Below are 21,062 nucleotides of genomic sequence, written 5' to 3' on the forward strand. Positions count from 1 at the left end.
GATCTTTCACACTGTGTGTGTGTGTGTGTGCGTTTGAAATTTATGTTGTTTTTCCTCCCTTGTGAATTTTTTTTATTTTTTTTCTTTACTTCCTCCTCCATTTTCTCTCTACATTAGCGTGGTTCTTTAAAAGTTCAGGTTTTCTGTTTGTTCCTCACTAGAAATTAGTCCACTAATTTGGTCAAGAATATTATCATCTCTGCCACTTACATACCTTTGCTTGGGAATTTTCCCCTACTCTTTCCACTTAAAGAACATGTATATTGATAGCTTATCATGTTTTTAATACCCCTTTCACTTCCATTTTATTTATTTTTTTATTTTGAGGAAGATTAGCCCTGAGCTAACATCTGCTGCCAATCCTCCTCTTTTTGCTGAGGAAGACTGGCCCTGAACTCACATCCATGCCCATCTTCCACTACTTTATATGTGGGACGCCTGCTACAGCATGGCTTGCCAGGTGGTGCGTAGGTCCACACGTGGGATCTGAGCCCACGGACCGAGGGCTGCTGAAGTGGAACGTGCGGACTTGACCGTTGTGCCGTCGGGCCAGCCCCCTCACCTCCATTTTGAAAGATTCTTCTCTAATTTTATTTCTTCACGTGATATTGCAGCAGTGACTATTTTAAAAAATCCGTTTTCCTGATTTTTGTATTGTTTGGAATTTAATAAAGATTGCCTTTTCGTTTTCCACATCTGCTTCCTGAGAGCATGTTTCACTTGTAACTTAGCTGACCCAGACACTTGGAGTTTATGTGGAGCTCTGCTGTCTTTTGGCTCGAGCATTACTCGTCATGAAAGGTTTATGATGGTGTGTTTCTTTGTTTTTGCTGATTCCCACTATAGACAGATAGATGATTTCATTTTTAAAATCTTAGTTTTTGTCAGTTCTTTGTACTTAGCTCTTTTGTATGCTTTTTATATGTTGTTGCAGCAGAGACTAATAATTTTTTTATGGTTAGGTTTTATATTTGCACACAAGTGCTGGAAACAATTTATTTAATATGTGTGTCTAGAAAACAGCTTTATTTCCAGTGAAGCAAGTGTGTTACTATTAAAAAGTTTGCTTTACGTTTGTAATTCGATTATGCTCATATTTTTACTTTTTCCTTCATATGTTGCATAGAAAGTAAGCACGTGCTGCTCTTGGAATCGCTAGTCCTGCCTTGATTCTTAGGAACCAGCTGTATAATAATTTTAGGCAAGTAATTAATCTCTTTGGGCCTCATCTGTAAAACGATTTTTTAAACCCTTCTTGTTTTAAAATTTTATGACTTTTGTTGTTATAAAAGCACCGTCATTGCCTTTCTTTGAGTCATCTTTTCCAAATACTTTTTGATATGAATATCATAAGAATTTGTCAGGTGAAAGTAAGTTACAAGTTTCTTTTCAATGTGCTCCAGAATAGACTTTTGTCTTATAATACATAAGAAAATACTGAAAAGGCACTTAGTAATCATAAGATTAAACATTGAGAAATTATTTACAGTCATGTGCTGCCTAACATTTCAGTCAGCGACAGACCACGTATCGGATGGTGGTCCCATAAGACTGTAATTATGAATATGTCTGTGTGTATGGAGTACATCTTACTGGGTTCATGGACCTGTACACAGTCACTTTCTGTTTCTAATTTTTTATCTGTGACAGTATTGTAGAAATGCTGTATGTATTATACATTTTCAGACAAAATACATGACCGTGGAAAACATATCATGTTTATTTTATGTTCTGTTTACTCCTCTTACTGACGAGATTAAATTTACCAGAGTCAGAAAAGGGCTTAGTAGTAAATTGGGAGTGTTTTTCCTTGGTAGTTTGCCCAAGATCTTTTCATTTAATGTATTAATGTATAATTAGTTTCGCTTGGCATTTATGGTTTCTCAAAAATACATAGTCATGCATCCCTTAACGACAAGGATATGTTCTGAGAGATGCGTCCTTAGATTTTATTGTTGTGCGAACATCATAGAGTGCATTTACGCAAACCTGGATGGTATGGCCTACTGTACACCTAGGCCACATGATACTAATCTTATGGGACCACCGTCGTATATGCGGTCTGTGGTTGATTGAAACGTTGTGTGGCACATGACTACTGTAATGTAAGATACATGTATCAATTTTTAACTCTGTAAGCACAGTCAAGGTATAATTTTCTGTAATTAGTAATATTTACTCTAGAGCTTTCATATTTTTAAATGATTTGGGATACTTTATTATACTATGGCTGCAGATTTAGAAAATATATTACCATATATTTAAATAGCATTTGATAGTTTATCGATTACTTTCAAACATGTCTCGTTGTGACTGTGCAATACACCTAGAACTAGGCAGGGCCAGTATTCATTTCCATTTTACACATGAGGAAACTTGAAACCAATAGGTTAATTGACTTGCCCTAAAACGGGCAACTAAAAAAAAGAAATCTGAGGGTTTTTGCTCCTAGTCCAGTGCTCTTAACCCTGTGCCACTACTCTTTGAACACCATTATGTTAAAATAGAATGAGTAAGTAATTAGGGTGGGGTCCATTAGTTACATTTTAATTCACACTCTTTTTCATGTATAGGTCATGTGATTTCTGTGTCCCATGACAGAATATGTTCATGAAATTATTGAAATATAGTTCTTCTAACAAATGTATGAAATAACGTGTTTTTCTAAGTTTTATCGTCATTGTTTTTGTTTGCTTTATCTCCCTTAGGTAGACAAGCTTCATATCACAACACTAACTTCTGTATTTTATTATGTAGTGCATTGTAGAGATTTATTTTTGAAAAGGTACTTAAACTTAAAATGTGTTTCTTTTCCTTTCCTTCCTTTCTCCCTCTATCCATCCCTTCCTGCCTCCTTTCCTTCATTCCTTTCTTATGTTTCAATTCACAAGGCTCCTGTGGAGGCCATATGGTTTCTCAGATTTAATTTAACTTTGCGTGGCATTTAATCATGTTATCACCCACTCATAATTAACTTGTATTTGTAGTCCATTGAAGAACTTCACAGTTAGGCACTTTCTTTATGCTTTTGATTGTTATGTACAGTTAAAATTGTTTCAATTTTTCTTTCTTTCTTTATGTGCTTTTTTTTTTTTAGAAAAAGTGAATCAAATTCCTTCATTATTTTGTAAAATAATGTTAGTTTATTCAGTTATCATTTCTATCTCTTCTATCAAGTTTTAGTTTATTTGCCCAGTTACCTAATTCTGAGTTAGATGTAATAAATAATTAACATACAATTAAAAATATAGTTTAAATATGGGCTTTAGAAGCAGGTTGACCTGTGTTTGAATGCTACCTTTGCAAATGAACAGCTGTATGGTCCTGCATCTGTTACTTTCCCTCTGAAGCTCACTTTCCTCATTGGCAAAATGAGGAGTAAATAAGAATTATATATATTTGCATATGTATTTAAAATATGTGTGTGTGTGTATATGTATAGTCTTACAAAAGAACACATACTCTAATTGGAGTATATGATACATATCCTTCTATACTTATCTTTCTTCACTCAGCAATTTCCTTACAGATAATTTCTTATTAACATTCTTTTAATGGCTCATATATCCAATGTAAGAATGTCCATAAGTTGATTGTTGTCTATAAGTTAGATCAATGCTGCATATAAAAATGTAAAATGTTAAAAACCTTTTTATATATGTGAGAGTACAATAATAAGATAAATTCCTAGCATTGGGCTCCCTGGGTCAAAAAGGCTGTACCCTGCATGGTGTTAGTGCTGCCAGCTTGTCTTTTCATAAACTGTGTGTGAGAGTGGATATTCCCAAACACCGTTGCCGAAGCGCTGTGTGATTCCACACTGACCTTTATAATTTCTTAGTTTTGCGAATATCTCATTTCAGTGAAAGTTTCTGGGAGCTTATAGTGTTATGTTGTATACATTTTTCCATTTTATTATCATTCTATGCCATATAATATTTCAAATTGATGTACTCTAACCATAATGTAAACATATATGCTATGCACTATAGTATTGCCTTGCTGTTCTAGTTAATACCTTTTATTTGTAACTTTAAAAAAATATTTTAAGAGCCAGCCCTGATGGCCTAGTGATTAAAGTTTGGCAGTTGCTGCTTCTGTGGCCTGGGTTCGCTTCCCAGTCATGGAGCCACACCACCTCTCTGTCACCTGCCATGCTGTGGTGGTGGCTCACATAGAAAAACTAGAATGACTTACAACTAGATATACAACCAGGTACTGGGGCTTTGGGGAACGGGAACAAAAAAGATGATGATTGGCAACAGGTGTTGGCTCAGAGCAAATGTTTCCCTGCAAAAAAAAAATTAATTTTGTTTGTAGTGATGTTGTATAGCTTGCATCTTAAAATTCTTCACTTTCTTGTGTGAGAGTAGTGATGTTAAAATGTGCTGGCTCACTCAAACAGACCACATGTGCAGGAACAGTCACATTCTCCCTTTGAAACCATATGGGCCTCGTCCTTCTTGGAGGGGCAGAGAATAGGAGACAGGGCAGTAGCCTTTGACAGCTTTACATCTTCAGTGGAAATGAGGCTGCTTAGGTTTTCTCTCTTCTGGAGACAGTCCTGGTAAATTATATTTTCAAGATCTAATGAAAGGAAGGACTCCACTTAAAATAGTAAACAACACAGAAGATAAAATGCATAGGAACAAACTTAACTAATAATGTGCAGGACTTAGATGAAAAAGATTTTTTAAAGAACAACTCCTGAAGAACATAACAGATGATTTAAACAAATTGAAAGTCATATCATGTTCTTGGATAAGAAAACTCAAAATAAAATTGTCCATTTTCCCTAAATTAATTTATAGTTTTCGTTCTATCCCCATAAAAATGCTAAGACTTTTGAAAAAATCTAGACAAGCTGATCCTCTTGTTCTTATGGAAAAATAAACCCTCAAAATTATCCAGAAATGTTGTGAAAAAATTTTGCAGTGAGGATGGACCAGCCTTACTAGATATTAAAATATTCTGTAAAGCGTCTATAATTAGAATAATTACTGGCACATGATTATATAGATTAATGGAGCAGAATATAAATCCGGAAATAGACTAAACTACACAAAGAAATTTTAGTGAATGTTAAAGGTCCCTGTCTTAGTCCATTCGGGTTGCTGTGACAAAAATACCATACATTGAGTGGCTTATAAACAACAGAAATTTCTTTCTGACAGTTCTAGAGTCTGGAAAGTTCGAGATCAAGGCACTGGCTGATTTGGTGAGGGCCTGCTTCGTGGTTCATAGACTTGCCTTCTTGCTGTTTCTTCACGTGGTGGAGGAGAGCAAGGGCTCCCTCTGGAACCTCTTTTGTAAGAGTACTAACCCCATTCATGAGGGCAGGCCTCATGACCTCATCACCTCCCAGAGGCCCCAGTTTCTAATGTGATCACCTTGGGGATTAGGATTTCAGAATCTGAATTCCAGGGGACACAAGCATTGAGACCATAGCAGTCACATATCAAATCAGCGGGGGAAACACAGACTATTTAATAATGTGTTGGGACAGTTTGTTAGCCATCTGAACAGAAGTAAAGTTGGAACCATCCCTGTTAGTGTATACCATGATAAAGCAAGCTATATTAATGAAACCATAAGTGTACTAGAAGGAAATGTATGAGGATGAAAGAGAATGAGATAGGGAAGAATAGGGAAAGTCAATCTAATTATGATCGAAAACCAGAAAAGATTGATGAGTTTGACTGTATATAAAGAATTTCTGCTTAGCAAAAATCACTGTAGGCAGATTCAAAAGATGAAAATACCTGCTGAGAGACAGCATTACATAGTATAGAGGTCTCATCTCAACTTAGAAAGAACGCCTGTAAGATTTCATAAGAAAAATTTGATTAGATATTTAATAAGAAAACGACTAAACAACTCAGTGGAAAAATGGAGAAAGGCTGTAAGTTGACAGTTCACATAAAAGGAACTACAGGTGGCTCCACAACATAGGGAGTGATGCTAAACCTTAGGTTAATGGAAATGCATGTTAAAATTAGACCAACATATATTATTTTGTACTTGCCAGATTGAAAGAAATCCGAAAGTTTGATTATATGTTTTATGGGCTAGTCTCACTATGAGGAAATTGAATCTTACACATTGCTGATTAGAGTCTTTGTGAGTAGGATTGCTCCATGGAGGATAATTTGGTTATGTCTAGCAGAGTTATAAATAAGTATATTCTTTCTGACTCAGTGTTTTCACTTCTAGGAATATATTCTCTAGATTTACTCATGTACGAAAAGGGTGAGATATGAAGTTATTTACAGCCTTGATTGTCATAGTAAAATTTCAGAAGCTACCTAAATGTTCATCGATAGAGAACTGGATCAGTAGCTTATGGTACAGCCATAATATGGAATCCTAGACGGCTACATAAGAGAATTTCCGTAAACTGATACAGGAAGATCTCTAAATTATATTGTTAAATTAAAAAGCAATATGTATCACAGTGGGCATAATATGCTTCCATTTGTGTGAAAAGGAGAAGGAAAACATATTGTATTGCATTGTATAGGCATAAAAATTTTCTTGAAGGATAAGAAATATACTTTTTGATGTTTAAACTGTGTGAATATATTACCTAGGAAAAAGTTAAATTATTTTTGAACAATGTAGTAGATTCTTAATTCTAGTTCTGTTTTTCTTACAGTAGCTTCTCATTGCTCAGAATAAAATCCAAAGGCTCTCTGATCTGGCGCCTGCTTAATCCTGACGTCACCTCCAGGCAGCCTCTTTCTCACCCAGTGCAGCCCCAGTGGCCTTCTTGCTTTGCCTGGAATCTTAGATTCTTGTTTATTCTTTGTCTCCCCCACAAGATTGTAAGCTCCAGGGACTTGGTCTTGTTTGTTGCTGTACCCCATCACCATGATCAATGCCTGCTCAGGGAATGCTTTTAGTAGAAGAGAACTGAAATAATTTCATATTTGGGGACAAGTCTGTAGCATTTTAGGCCATTGATAGTGAAAGACTTGAGGCACTACAGTTTTTAGTAATTTCACAAAGTAGTGTACCTCTGAGTGTTTTACTTAATGTGTTTCCTTGGTAATTTGGTTTTGTTTTTTTTACTGTGAACTGAGTAGGTTTCACTATTAATATTCTGAGAACCATAGGAAATTCTTGACTTAGAAATAATTGCTCCCTACCTGTCCCCAATGTCATCTTAAACTTTGGTTTTTTTTATTACTTCCCCAATGGTAATGAGTATCATTTTTTTTTTTTTTTTTTTTTTTTTTTTTAAAGATTTTATTTTTTTCCTTTTTCTCCCCAAAGCCCCCCGGTACATAGTTGTGTATTCTTCGTTGTGGGTTCCTCTAGTTGTGGCATGTGGGACGCTGCCTCAGCGTGGTCTGACGAGCAGTGCCATGTCCGCGCCCAGGATTCGAACCGACGAAACACTGGGCCGCCTGCAGCGGAGCGCGCGAGCTTAACCACTCGGCCACGGGGCCAGCCCCAATGAGTATCATTTTTAAAACTTAAATTCTCAAGTTGCTGGATTCTAGAAGCGAACTTGTTTTTATTATACTTGTATTGTTAAGATGAGTTGAATATTTAATTTTGGAAGTGGAGGGGGATATGACAATATTCTGCATCCATGACTCCTTTATAACCATTTTTTAATTGTGCTGCTTAGGTTAATTCTGGCCACTCAAACTTGAGACAGTTTATTTCTATTAAAATTTAGAATTACTCAGCCTAAATTAGAGCATGCAGTAGGGAAATTAAAAACAGAGAATACTTCCCTGTTAAGAAATCTGTGGAAATTGCTTATTTCATATAAAACATCTCTTAAATTTACATTCTTGCACCTGATTGCAGCAGACTATGACCGAATATGCTGTTATGAATTTAAAACAACCCATAGTATATCTTCAGTTTCCCGAAATAGAAATTATTACCATATTTGATCACTAGTTTTAAAATTTTGTGATTTATTCCTAACCAGAAATACCATAATATATGGCTGGAATTTAAAATGTTAGACCTTTTCGATAACATCTGTTTTTTTGTTACACCAGGTAGTTTTGGATGTTGGTTGTGGAACTGGAATTCTCTCTATGTTTGCTGCTAAAGCTGGGGCTAAGAAGGTTCTTGGAGTTGATCAATCCGAAATACTCTACCAGGCAATGGATATCATAAGGTAGATGCATGTTAAGACTCGATTTCAGATTATTTTTAAATTTGATGGTTACCAGGTTTTCTTGTCTTTAACAGCTGTCTAATGCACACTCAGGACATTTGTCTTTTAATAAAAATTCATTCTGGAATAATAAGATTTTAAGTTGAACTAGACATGTTTGAGCTGTGAATAATCTTTTCACAGTTCTCATTGATGGGAACTGTTTTTATATACCTTTCTGTCTTTCCAGATATGGCGATAAATAGGCATTATAATATAAAATTAGAAATAATTGACATAAAAGCTAATATTGTTGGGGGACTCTACGAAACTAAATATTTATGTCAGTAATATTTCTTTTAGCAAATAGCAGTTAGACTAAAGACTAAGGGTTGTCTGTCTTTTTCTTTTTTGACACTAGCCCTTGTGCCTCCTTCAAATTAAGATAAGTAAATTCCAGAACAGTTACAAACAAGGCAGAGTGGATTTACTTTGTCTCCTAAAACTTAGTTTTTTTCCCTAAAAATATCTCCTCTCTTTAAGGAGTTAAGTTACTTAGGTTCATCGATGGATGATTGATTTTACGATGGCTTATGTCCTAAAAGAGGGCCTTTATTCGAACTACAGTTGATAGAACTAGATTTCTTTAGCCATGTACTTAACAAAAGCACCTTACATTTGGAACTTAGGAGTAATTTCTAGAATAAATAATTAATAGGCTTCTCAACAATTCTTTTTTTTCCAAACTTTATTGAGATACAGTTGACACATAACTTCGTGTAAGTTTAAGGTGTACAGCGTGTTGCTTTGATATAGTTGCATACTGCAAAATGATTACCACTGTTGCCTTGGCTGATGCCTTCATTGCGTCACATAACTACTGTTTCTTTTTTGTGGTGAGAACATTTAAGATCTACTCTCTTAGGAACTTTCAGGTGTATAATTATTATTAGCTGTAATCACCGTCTTGTATGTTAGATCCCCAATGATTCTTAAATGGTCCTCCTGTGGATACTTAGGCTCTGTTCTTAAAATTGATTAATGTTAGGGGCTGGCCCCGTGGCCGAGTGGTTAAGTTCGCACGCTCCGCTGCAGGCGGCCCAGTGTTTCGTTGGTTCAAATCCTGGGCGCGGACATGGCGCGGCTCATCAAACCACGCTGAGGCAGCGTCCCACATGCCACAACTAGAAGGACCCACAACGAAGAATATACAACTATGTACTGGGGGGCTTTGGGGAGAAAAAGGAAAAAAATAGGATCTTTAAAAATAAAAAAATTAATTAATGTTGGTCTTTTCTGATTAGTATACAATTTAAATAGAATCATGTAAAGTGTTTACAGTTTTAGATTTTATTGTATTACGTAGAAGTGTAATGTTGAGGTTAAGAGCACAGGGTTTTTGGGTCAGGCTTGGGTTTAAGTCCTTGCTCTACCGCGTATCAGTTGTTTGAACTTGAGTTAAATTATGTCCAACTTCTTTGAGACCTCAGTTGTTTCACTGTCAGAGTGAAAATAATAATGACTACCTCAGATGGTTATGGGTAGGATAAATGAGTCACAAGTAAGAAATGCATGTAAATCTCTTTGGTATATTTCCTGGCATGTATTAAATATTCAAAAGTTAATTACTGTTATTATTGACAAGTATCACATTAATGTTCGTTAAAAAATTACATATACCTTGCTTAGATTTTTCATAGATAGTGGTTTGCTTATGATTTTCCTGTTGGAGAACATCCATAATCTAGTAAAATTGTTGCCTAGTTCTTACGATATCATTAGGTACAATATCATCATTTTTGGGGTTCCATAAGGAGCATCCTTGCTTGTACATTGTCATCCAAACGAATGTGAGAACTGTTGCAAAGAAGAGATTGTTTTAGAAGAATTATCAAAAATTTATTGTTGATAGTAAGATTATGGTAAGATATTTCTATTAGAAGTTCTAATCTTATGAAAGATCGTGTCCATTTATGTATTAATTTGTCATTTTTGATTTCTACGCAGCTAGACTAGATGTGCTCTCATTTTAATTTCTTTGTGGAAGAAAAGGAAAAGGACAGTGGTAACACTCATTTTATTTTGTGTTGTTGTGTTTCTTTTTATTTCACAGAAGTCCTGATTCCCAGTAGCTTTTTAGAAACATGTTTATACAATGATTATGTTCAAATTCATTGTGTATAAAATTTAATGCTGGAGTGCATGGAACTTTTGCATGAGTACATTTATTGAAACTGACTTAGCACTAAATTTTAGGTACTTTGATTTAACCGTAAAATTGCTAACATTGATTTAATACTTTCTCTTGCATTTCCTTTGAGGTTGGTAATTACAGTATATTGTTATCCTTATTTTAGAGATTAAGAATTTGAGGCACAGAGATTAAGTAACTCTCCTTATTTGTAGTGGAGCCAGGATTAGATGCCAGGCAGCCTAGCTCCACAGTCCATCCTCACAGCCCATTTACTCTGCTGTGTCTCCATTTAACTACTTAGAGGCCAGGAATTGGTTGCATTCAGTAGTTGGCTTTACTTAGAACCCAGAGGTTGAAAAGCAAGGCTTTTTGTTTGGGATAAGTTTTATTTTGGTTAAGCCAACATTGTACTGCTTCTTCAGAAATGTTCTCCTTTGCCTTTTTAATTGTGAAAAGATAGCTATTTCCATAGTGTTCATATGCATCTCCTCCTTGTCTTCCATTCGGAAATTGAAATTTACACTGTGGGGTGAAATAACCTCCGTTCTTCTGTTTGTGAATCTGTCTGTAAAAGAATATGTAGGGAACAGTTCATCGTTCATTTCCCCACAGTTTTCTGCCTCCTCCTTCTACCAGTTGAGGAAGCAACATAGAGCATACTTCTCTCCGCATCTGGAGTCACATGACTTGATTTCTCATTTTGGCTTTTTGACTGATTAGCTTTATAATAATGGTGGTTTACTTAAGTTCTTTAGCCCTGGTTTCTTCGTTTATAAAATGAGGTGGATGGTAGTATCTGTCTCATGAGATTGTTGTAAGGATGAAATCCGTTTGTGGTGCTCTGTGAAGTGGCTGGCATGTAACTGCTCACTAGATGTTAGCAGTAATTACAGTCATATTAATTGGTGGTGGTAGTGGTAGCTTTGGCTTGACACCAAATAATACTTTATATTTGTTTGGTTATTTTTCTAAAGTGATCATTTACTGCAGCTATCCCTTCAAAATATGATGACTCTCTTTTCTGCATTCTTTCTATTTCACGGTCTCTATTTTCTCACACCATAAAACTTCAAACTTTAGCCCCTTTTATTCTGTACTCACTCTCCTCCCTTGAAACCTACTCTTAACTTTTCTCTCTTACTGCATGTTGGAGCTTTCTAGAACTGTCACCCATGAGTGAAAACAACTCTTCCACGTGGCAGGCTGTGAGCTCTTTAACTCTCCAAGGCTTCTTTCCCTGTCAGAAATCTGTGCACAGCAGAATTTGTACAAAACTCCGTAAGCTCTTTAAGTTCTAAAGGATGGATACTTTTTAAATACATGTTTCATTTTTCTTTTAAATATATTCAACTTGCAACCCTGGAATTGTGTTCAAAATAATCGTAAAATAATTTTTCTCTTTTCTTTATTTGAAAAAGAGATCTAATATTTTTAAAGAAATGAGTGTAGAATGGAGTAAGTGTTGGTTTTAATGTAAACTGACATATATATATATATATATATATATATATATATATATATATTAGGGCTTAAGAAGGCGGTCAGGCTTGTGGTTCTAAGGTTGCAGACATGAATAAAGCAGAAGATAGATTTTCGAAGATGTGTTAGCGGGAGCAAATAGAACTCCAAGTGATATATGGAAGGAATGAGAAATTGTTTCATATTCTTGCTGTCATACTTCCAACTCTGCAGTGAATGATCATTTTAGAAACATAAACTTACTTAAGGATAGTAAAGCTATTCAGTTGCCAGACAATTTGTATACTGTGTTTACCCTCAGGAAGCAGAGGTAGCTTCTGGTGATATTTTTACCATTCCTCTGGCTGCCTTTGGTTTCTTATGGACTCAGCCATGAAATGGCTCATGATTCAGACTTTTGGATGTTATTGCAGAGGAGTTTTCATGAGAAGGTTGATCCATCATACAGCTACAATGCAGTACTTTCAATCTCAGAATGGCATTAAAGATGCAGTCTTTTATATTGCCTGTGTCTAGAATATTGTTAGAAATGAAACATTAGGAAACGCCTAGAGAATGTTTTGTTCTTTGGCATGTTTATGTAAGTGTCTTTCTCTGTATTCTAGGACAGGAGCTTTATCTTCTCAATTTTTTTACCCTTAACACCTAGCAAAGTGCCTGATACATGGTAGATGCTTAGTAAAGGTTTTTGAGCAGAATAAACTAACTTAACAATGATTTTAAAGATACTGGTGATACTATATAAGATGTGGATCAAGATCACAAAATACACCAAGACACATTCTTGAAGAAGGGATGTTCCTTCATATTTTGCTTCTAAATTTAATAGAAATAACATGGAGGAGTGAATTAAAGCTGAAGAGAATTTTGAACCGCTGATGAGGCTAAATTGTAAAAAAAAATGTTTTGCTACTCAAAAGCCATAGAATTCTAATAAAGATGATCAAGACAAGGAAACTAAATTCCTTTCTTCTCCCCCTCCACTGACCCCTTAATTTCCTGTCCACACGGTGCTTCTGTCTTGGGGGAGTCCCGTGACTCCCGCTCGTCCATGGGTCAGCAGAAGCACTCATGTGACTCACTATAAAGTTGTAGTCGCCGCTGAGAACGTTGCCGCAAAGGATGCAGTCCAGGAGCGGCAGGAAAAAGATGCCCTTCGGTCAAGAGGTCATGTGCAGACTCCCCAGTAATCCCTCTTTCTCTGCAAGAGTCACACAAGATGTACTTTTCTCTCTAGCTGCAAACCTCAGAGACGCATGTGAAATGTCTCTACCCAAGGAAGTTTTCTTAGTCTTAGAGTCCATAGTTCTCAAAAAGAACGGATCACATAGGCACGTCCCTGAATGTGCCCAGCCATGGTGCAGACCCATGTCAGGAATCTGCTTGTTTACTTTAAACATGCTGTCAACCTGGTTTTTCTTGGTTTATGGCTTCAGGCGTGTAGAAAAGCATCACTACCCAGTAACTGTGTGGATGTTCAGGAGTTTTATTCCTAGAGTTTGATCAAGAATTATTGCTGTGGTTACCGAGATAAATAGGAACTGAGTAGAACAGACCTGCTGTGTTAACTCTTTTCTCACAGGTCAAAATTAGAAACCTGGGATTCATACTTGGCCTTCACTTCTCCTTTACCAACATACCTGTTGTAGATAGAGTCCTGTTAGTTGAGTATCTTTAATATTTCTCAAATCCATCTCTCTTCTGTTTTTGATGTTTCTCAAGTCCATGCCTTAATTCCCATTCTTGCATCTCTCACCTGAATTAATGCACCTACATGTAGCTGACCCAGCCATTTGTGCTTTGTGTTTGCCTCCTACTCCTCTCTGTCATCCATTTTCTGTACTGCAGCCAGATTGATTTCCCCACCAATTCTCCTCCCCTTTAGATAAAAAGGGAAGAAAGGGAGCAAAAAAGATGTTTTTGTGTTGGGAAGACATAGGAGAGGATAAAGAAGAAACTAAGAATTACCTATGATCCTGCTGTGAGAGATCACTATCAACATTTTGGCAAGGCTTTCCAAAGCCTTGGGTCAACAGGAGATGAAATCTGTAGAAATGTAAGCTTTACTAGAATCTCAACTCTCCAGGGCTAGGCAAGGGTTTTCTCTCTTTCATTCACCAGTGTGCCCCAACTACCTGGGTGAGTACCTGGCACGTAGTAGGTATTCAGTGTAAATACTTAATGAATGAATTAATGAATTTTCAAGATCCAGGATATCAAATGTTCAAAGCCAAGTAAATCATCATCACTAAAGCCTGAAAAACCGTTGTCTCTGCTTGAATCCAGATGGTTCTTTTCATTTTTTTCACTGTATTAGAAACTGAGGTATTGCTCATTTTAAATACAAATGTCCTCAGTGTTAAGTAATTCCTCAGCTAGACATTTGTAAACACAAATGATACATTTAGGAGGGAAGCAGTTCATGGGATAGCCTTGTTTTTGTTCCAAGTCTGAACCCTGTGTTTGAAATTATCTGCCTGGTTGTACTATTTATTTTTTATGGGATGTACATACATCTTCCCTCTGTCTCAAGTGGTTAAGGATCCTTGTTTGTAGTTTACCTTTATGAATGGAGGACTGGATTCTTTAGTAACAGTAACTGGTATGCGTTTTCTCTCTGAGGGGAGGGAAGGGAGACCTGGTCTGGGCACCATTCTTCCGGTAATTTTTCATTCCCTTTTGACTTTGTATTCCTGTTGCCTCCAGGGTCTGTGTCCACTGTGATCTTCTCTGATGTGTGCACTGAGTGCTGGGTCCTTGCTCACAGATTTACCAGTATGGTTTAATTCCCCTTTTTCTTCCACTAAATTATCAGAATCTTTGGTTCAACACGTTCATGCATTTATCAGTTTACTACATTTTGTATTACTTTATTGTCATTTCACTGTGCTTGGGGAACAAAAGAGAAGTATGTGTACTTGGATGCCGTATTGAACTGAAAGCAAAGTAATATGATTGGTTCTTGGTGCTGTTGAATGGATTCTGACTCCTGGTGCCCTGTGGAAAGCAGAGCAGAACCCTGCCTGGTCTTTTTGTGCCATCCTCTCACCTTCTAGCACTGTATCAGACAATGTTCTGCTGCTATTCATGGCCAATTTTTTCAGAAATAGGTGGCCATGTCCTTCTTCTAGTCTGTCTTAGCCTGGAAGCTCCACTGAAACCTGTCCACCATGGGTGACCCTGCTGGTGTTTGAAACACCAGAAATACTGGTGCCATAGCTTTCAGCATCACAGCAACAGGCAGCAGGCAGCTGCCACAGTATGACAACAGACAGGTGGTGTGGTTCCCTAACCGAGAAATGAACCTGGGCCATGGCCGTGAGGGTTAACCACTAGACCACCAACAGTAACATTGTGCCTTGTATATTTTTATATCTCTTAGGGTACTCTTCCCTGCCCCTCCCCCATGTGCTTTTTAAAAAAAATAGCTATCACCCATGTATTCTTCTAGGTAAACTTTATAATCATTTTATCACTAACTTTAAATGCCACTTATTTGATTAGGTGTTCTCTGTATGAGCTCCCATAGTGCTCTGCCCTGTTTCCACATCTATCTTCCTACTATACCGTGTTCTTTCTTAGGACGTAGACCATGACTTCACTGGGCAGAAGCATGTTACAAATTTGATCCTGTTTTCTATTCTGAAAGTCCTGAAATGGCTCTTCATTGTCTGTAAGTAAAATCTAGACTCCCTACATCACCTCTGCCTACCTCCCAACTTTGTCACTATGTACTACCCCGTGTTGTTCTAATCATAATAAACTATTTATAGTTCTTCAAATTTGCTGTTTCTCTTGCATGCACACACAGGCAGTTTGTGCAGACAGAAGTGACCCTCCCTTACCCATTCTCATACACATCTTTGCCGTGCTCTGTCTTTTCCTGGCTAAGCTCCAACGTCACTCACTTAGTTAAGGGCTTATCATATGAGCTCCCATAGTACCCTATGCGTTTCACCCTTCTGTCTCTCTGAGAGCGTGTTCTTAAGTGCATAAACTAAGTCTTTTATCTCTGAATGCCCAGTACAAGGTAATTAATCATGGTGATGTCTCTGTATCATGAAATAAAAGTTAAATCACTACTTTTAAGATAGGAAACTGTTGTTCTAAGAAAATTTCCACTCAGAAAAATAGAGTTTCAGGGCTCATTGGATTAGTTAAGAAACTTATTTAAAATATTCTTTTTATTGCAATGTCCTGTTTTTATAGATTAAAGCTATGCTAGTTTTTGAGTAGGTGTTTCCAGAGAGAGAATTCATTTGGAATGCTTTTATGCTAAAGTAAGGTGTAGTGAGTAGCCACCTGAGAAAAGTAAGGTAAATCTGTAGTTGTTTTCATGAATGGAAAATCAGGTGGTGATTAAGATGAGCAGACTCATGTAGGGGTTATCTATGTGAACGGTATCTGTGTTGAGCTATTTTAATACAGAATTACTGGAAATTATGGCCTTTGTCTTTTTTCCTGTGTATTCCCTGAAATCCCAGTCTTTCCTGTTAGATTCATATTTGAACGAGTAATTACTGATGCAAATAGGATTATGACTTGTAACAGACAATAAACAGCCTGAGATGGCCTCTTACAGAACACATCTTGTTTTGGCATAAGCGTTCTGAAGATATTTCTAGGCAATGGGAACATTTTGATCTTTTAAGAAGCTTTTTTGTTTTCTTTGGAGTGTTTGTAGTTGTTAACACCTTAATAAATATTTCAGTAAATAGTAAGCAACTACAGCAATTTCGTCAGAAAGAATTCTGTTAAATATCTGCTTAAAAAAACTCAAATATCTAAGCATTCTTTTCTTTTTTAACTTTTGTGTGAAGTATACATATTTTAAAGTGCATAAAATATAAATAATATGTTATAATATGCATAAGTATGCATGAATAACAAGAAGTAGAACATTGTCAGCCCTTCAGAACCCCACCCACTTGCATTCGCCCTTTCTCAGTTGGGTGCTGCCCCTGCCTGACCGAGGTGACTACCATCCTGACTTGTGCGTCAGTCACTGCCTTGCTTTGCTTTATATTTTAAACACTTAAACGGGCATTCATTTAAGATCATTGTTTGCTCAATTTTGATCTTTAAATAAATGAAATCATATATTATGCATTCTTTTGTCTAGGTTGTTTTGCTCAACATTCTTTTTAGCATGCATTCATGTTGTGCGTAGCTGTGCTTCATCCATGGTGGTTGTACAGAATGCCATTGATGAATATATCCCAGTTTGTCTTTTCTGTTCTTGATGAACACTTTTGTGTTTCCCAGTTTAGGGCTATTATGAACAATTCTAGTCTGGACTTTTTGTATGTGTGCCTGGTACACACATCTGTGGGGTATATACTTACAAATGGATTGCGTGCTTTAGGGTATACATATCTTCAGATTTTCTAGATATTGCCAAACTATTTTCCAAAGAGATTATACCAGTTTATACGTCCGCCAGTAGTATATAACAATTCTGATTGGTATTGTCTACCTTTAAAAAATTTTTTCAATTGATTGTATAGCAGTATCTAATTGCAACTTAAATTGCGTTCCTGTGATTGTTATTGAGGCCGAGCACCCTTTCACATGATTATTGATTGACCTTTTGAATTTCCTTTTCTGTGAAATATCTCTTCTCATCTTTTGCTCATGTTTTTCTTAAGTTGGGTCTTTTACTTATTTATTTGTGGACAATCTTTATGTTTTTTAGATTTGAATTGTTTATAGGTTTTATGTAATGCGAAAGTCTTCTCTCATTCTTGCTTGCCTTTTTACTCTCTTCGTGGTGACTCCTGATGTACTGAAATTCTCAATTTTCATGTAGCAGCATTCTTATTTATGGTTGTCACTATTTGTGACTTGAGTATGAATCTTATGGAGATATTCTCCCATATTCTCTTCTAAATTCTTTATAGTTGCTTTTTTTTAATATTTAGATCTGTAATCCACTGGGCATTGTTTTTTATATATGGTATGAAGTAGTGGTCTGGTTTTATTCTTTGTTTTGGTAATCTGTTTAAATGACCTAGTTGTCCCTGTCTCACTTATTACAAAGACGATTCTTTACTTTGCACTGTCATCTTTGTCAAGTATCAAGCATCCATAAATGAGGCCAGTCTAACCTTTATACTAAAAGTCTACTATGGCCGTAGAACAGAAAATTACAGGTCACACATTCGTGAATATATATGCAAAAATTCTAATCAAAATAGAAAACTAATTGAGCAATATACTGGAAAGTAAGGTTTATCCCAGGAATATAAGGTTGCTTAAATATGAGAAATCAACTCAATAAATCTATTGAGATCATTTCAGTAGATGCAGAAAAAAAAGTTTGATAAAATTTCGTGTCCATTCAGTATATCTATGTATTAAAACCTTTAGCAAACTAGAGCTAGAAAGCAATGTCCTAACATGATACAGAGCATCTCAAAAACAAAACCTACGGCCTACATCTTGATGAAGCATTGAGAGCATTCACTTTAAGTTCAGGAATAGGAGAGGGATCCTTGCCATCACCTTTTCTGTTCAACACGGTGAAGGAGATCCTCGACGGTACAGCAAGGCAATAAAAAGAAAGGTATAGGGGGCCAGCCCCGTGGCCGAGTGGTTAAGTTCGCACGCTCTGCAGCAGCGGCCCAGGGTTTCACTGGTTCAGATCCTGGGTGCGGACATGGTACTGCTCATCAGGCCATGCTGAGGTGGCGTCCCACATGCCACAACTAGAAGGACCCACAACTAAGAATATACAATTATGTACTGGGGGGTTTTGGGGAGAACAAGGAAATGAATAAAATCTTAAAAAAAAAAAAAAGAAAGAAAGAAAGGTGTAAGAACTGGAAATGGGGAAACAAAACTATTCTTGTTCACGGGGCCGGCCCCGTTGCGGAGTGATTAAGTTCATGCACTCTGCTGCAGCGGCCCAGGGTTTTGCCGGTTCAGATCCTAGGTGAGGACATGGCATTGCTCATCAGGCCACACTGAGGCGGCATCCCACATGCCACAGCTAGAAGGATGCACAACTAAAATAATACAACTATGTACCAGGGGGCTTTTGGAAAAAGGAAAAATAAAATCTTTAAAAAAAAAAAAACAAAACCTATTCTTGTTCACTAATGAGATGTTTATGAAAAAAATGAACATGATGCTATACGGAAAAATTAACTTAAAGTGGAAACTAAAACAGTTGTAGAAGAAACCAGGTGAAAATATTTGATGTAGGCAAAAATTTCTTAGGTATGACACCAAAAGCATGAACCACAAAAGAAAAAAATGATAAATTGGTCTTTATCAAAATTAAAAACTTTAGCTCTTCATAACATACCATTAAAAAAATGAGAAAGCCACAGTATAGTAGAAAATATTCACAGTACACAAATCTGACAGGATTTTTATCCATAATGTCTAAAGAACTCTTAAAATTCAATGATAAAATTACAACTGACCTGATTTTTTTAAAATTTTTTATTGAGTTAATGATAAGTTACAATCTTGTGAAATTTCAGTTGTACGTTAATGTTTGTCAGTCGTGTTGTAGGTGCACCACTTCACCCTTTGTGCTCACCCCCCACCCCACCTACCTTTCCCCTGGTAGCCACTAATCTGTTCTCTTTGTCTACATTTTTAGATTCCTCATGTGAGTGGAGTCATACAGAGATTGTCCTTCTCTAACTGGCTTATTTCACTTAACATAATTCCCTCAAGGTCCATCCATGTTGTTGCAAATGGGACGATTTTGTTCTTTTTTACGGCTGAGTAGTATTCTATTGTGTATATATATATATATATATACCACATCTTCTTTATCCAATCATCTGTTGATGGGCGCTTAGGTTGCTTCCACGTCTTGGCTATTGTAAATAATGCTGCAGTAAACATTGGGGTGCATAGGACTTTTGGAATTGCTGACTTCAGGTTCTTTGGATAGATACTCAGTAGTGGGATAGCTGGGTCGTATGGTAGTTCTATTTTTAATTTTTTGAGGAATCTCCATATTGTTTTCCATAGTGGCTGCACCAGTTTGCATTCCCACCAGCAGTGTATTAGGGTTCCTTTTTCTCCACAACCTCTCCAATGTTTGTCACTATTAGTTTTAGATATTTTTGTCATTCTAATGGGTGTAAGGTGATATCTTAGTGTAGTTTTGATTTGATTTCCCTGATGATCAGCGATGATGAACATCTTTTCATGTGCCTATTGGCCATCAGTATATCTTCTTTGGAGAAATGTCTGTTCATGTCTCCAGCCCATTTTTTGATTGGGTTGTTTGATTTTTTGTTGTTGAGTTGTGTGAGTTCTTTATATATTATGGATATTAAGCCTTTGTTGGATATATGACTTGCAAATATTTTTTCCCAGTTAGTGGATTGTTTTTTTGTTTCAATCCTGTTTTCATTTACCTTGAAGAAGCTCTTTCAACTGACCTGATTTTTTAAACAGGCAAAATATTTGAACAAAAGACAGTAATGGGAATATGGCAAATAAGCACTTGGAAAAAATGCTGATCATTTGGAAAATGCAACTTATAACCATATGAAATCTCATTACACAGTTAAAATGTAAAAGCTCAGCAATACTGAGTGTTGACTAGGATGTGAAGCAACAGGAATGCATGTAACATTGCTAGTGGGAATGTAAGATTTTATAGGCAGTTTGTAAGGAAACTGGCAGGTTCTTAAAAAGTTAGGTATACATTACCATTTGACCAAGCAATTCTACTTGTACACAAATGTTTATAGCAGCTTTATTCATTATACCCCAAAGCTAGAACCAATCCAGAATTTCCTCCACAGCTATGTGGATAAACAACATTTTGTTTTATCCATGCAGTGGACTGCTACCCATCAGTAACAAGGAACAAACTATTTATATACACAAGAACATGCATCTGAATCTAAAAGAATCTAAAGTATGTTTATCAAAAGAAACTGGACACAAAAGGGTGCATTCAATATGATTCCATTCATGTGAAACTGTACCTAATACAAATCTTAAATAGTGAAAGGAAGAAAATTGCCTGTGAGTGGGAGTCTTTTCTGGGCAGGAGCACTAATGCATCATTTGGAGGAGATAGAAATGTTCTGTATATTGATGTTTATGGTGGTCACCCAGGTATCTCTGTTTTTTAAAATTCAACAAAATTTACTCTTAAAATGAATGCGTTTAACTGTATGTAAATAATACCTCGATGAAGCTGGGGGGGAAATTCCTCCTTTTTTATCAGAAAAAATCCTCTATAATTCAGATGTACATTCTCTGAAGATTGATAATTTATTTATTTAG

At 36.4% G+C, this 21,062-nt stretch overlaps 1 protein-coding gene across 3 annotated transcripts in view; it reads left to right on the plus strand.

Moving 5' to 3' along the window:
- PRMT3 (protein arginine methyltransferase 3) overlaps window positions 1–21,062 on the plus strand; it is a 126,270-nt gene that overhangs the window by 18,101 nt on the left and 87,107 nt on the right. For all 3 annotated transcript variants that reach the window (XR_011495945.1, XM_044753404.2, XM_070491348.1), the window contains exon 9: window positions 8,022–8,143. Coding sequence is in view for 2 of the 3 variants with exons in the window: in XM_044753404.2 (XP_044609339.2) it covers window positions 8,022–8,143 (122 nt within the window). In the remaining variant the exon portion in view is untranslated. The remainder of the gene's footprint in view (window positions 1–8,021; window positions 8,144–21,062) is intronic.

This window comes from Equus asinus, chromosome 20, assembly GCF_041296235.1.
Source record: "Equus asinus isolate D_3611 breed Donkey chromosome 20, EquAss-T2T_v2, whole genome shotgun sequence".
Taxonomy (NCBI): domain Eukaryota; kingdom Metazoa; phylum Chordata; class Mammalia; order Perissodactyla; family Equidae; genus Equus; species Equus asinus.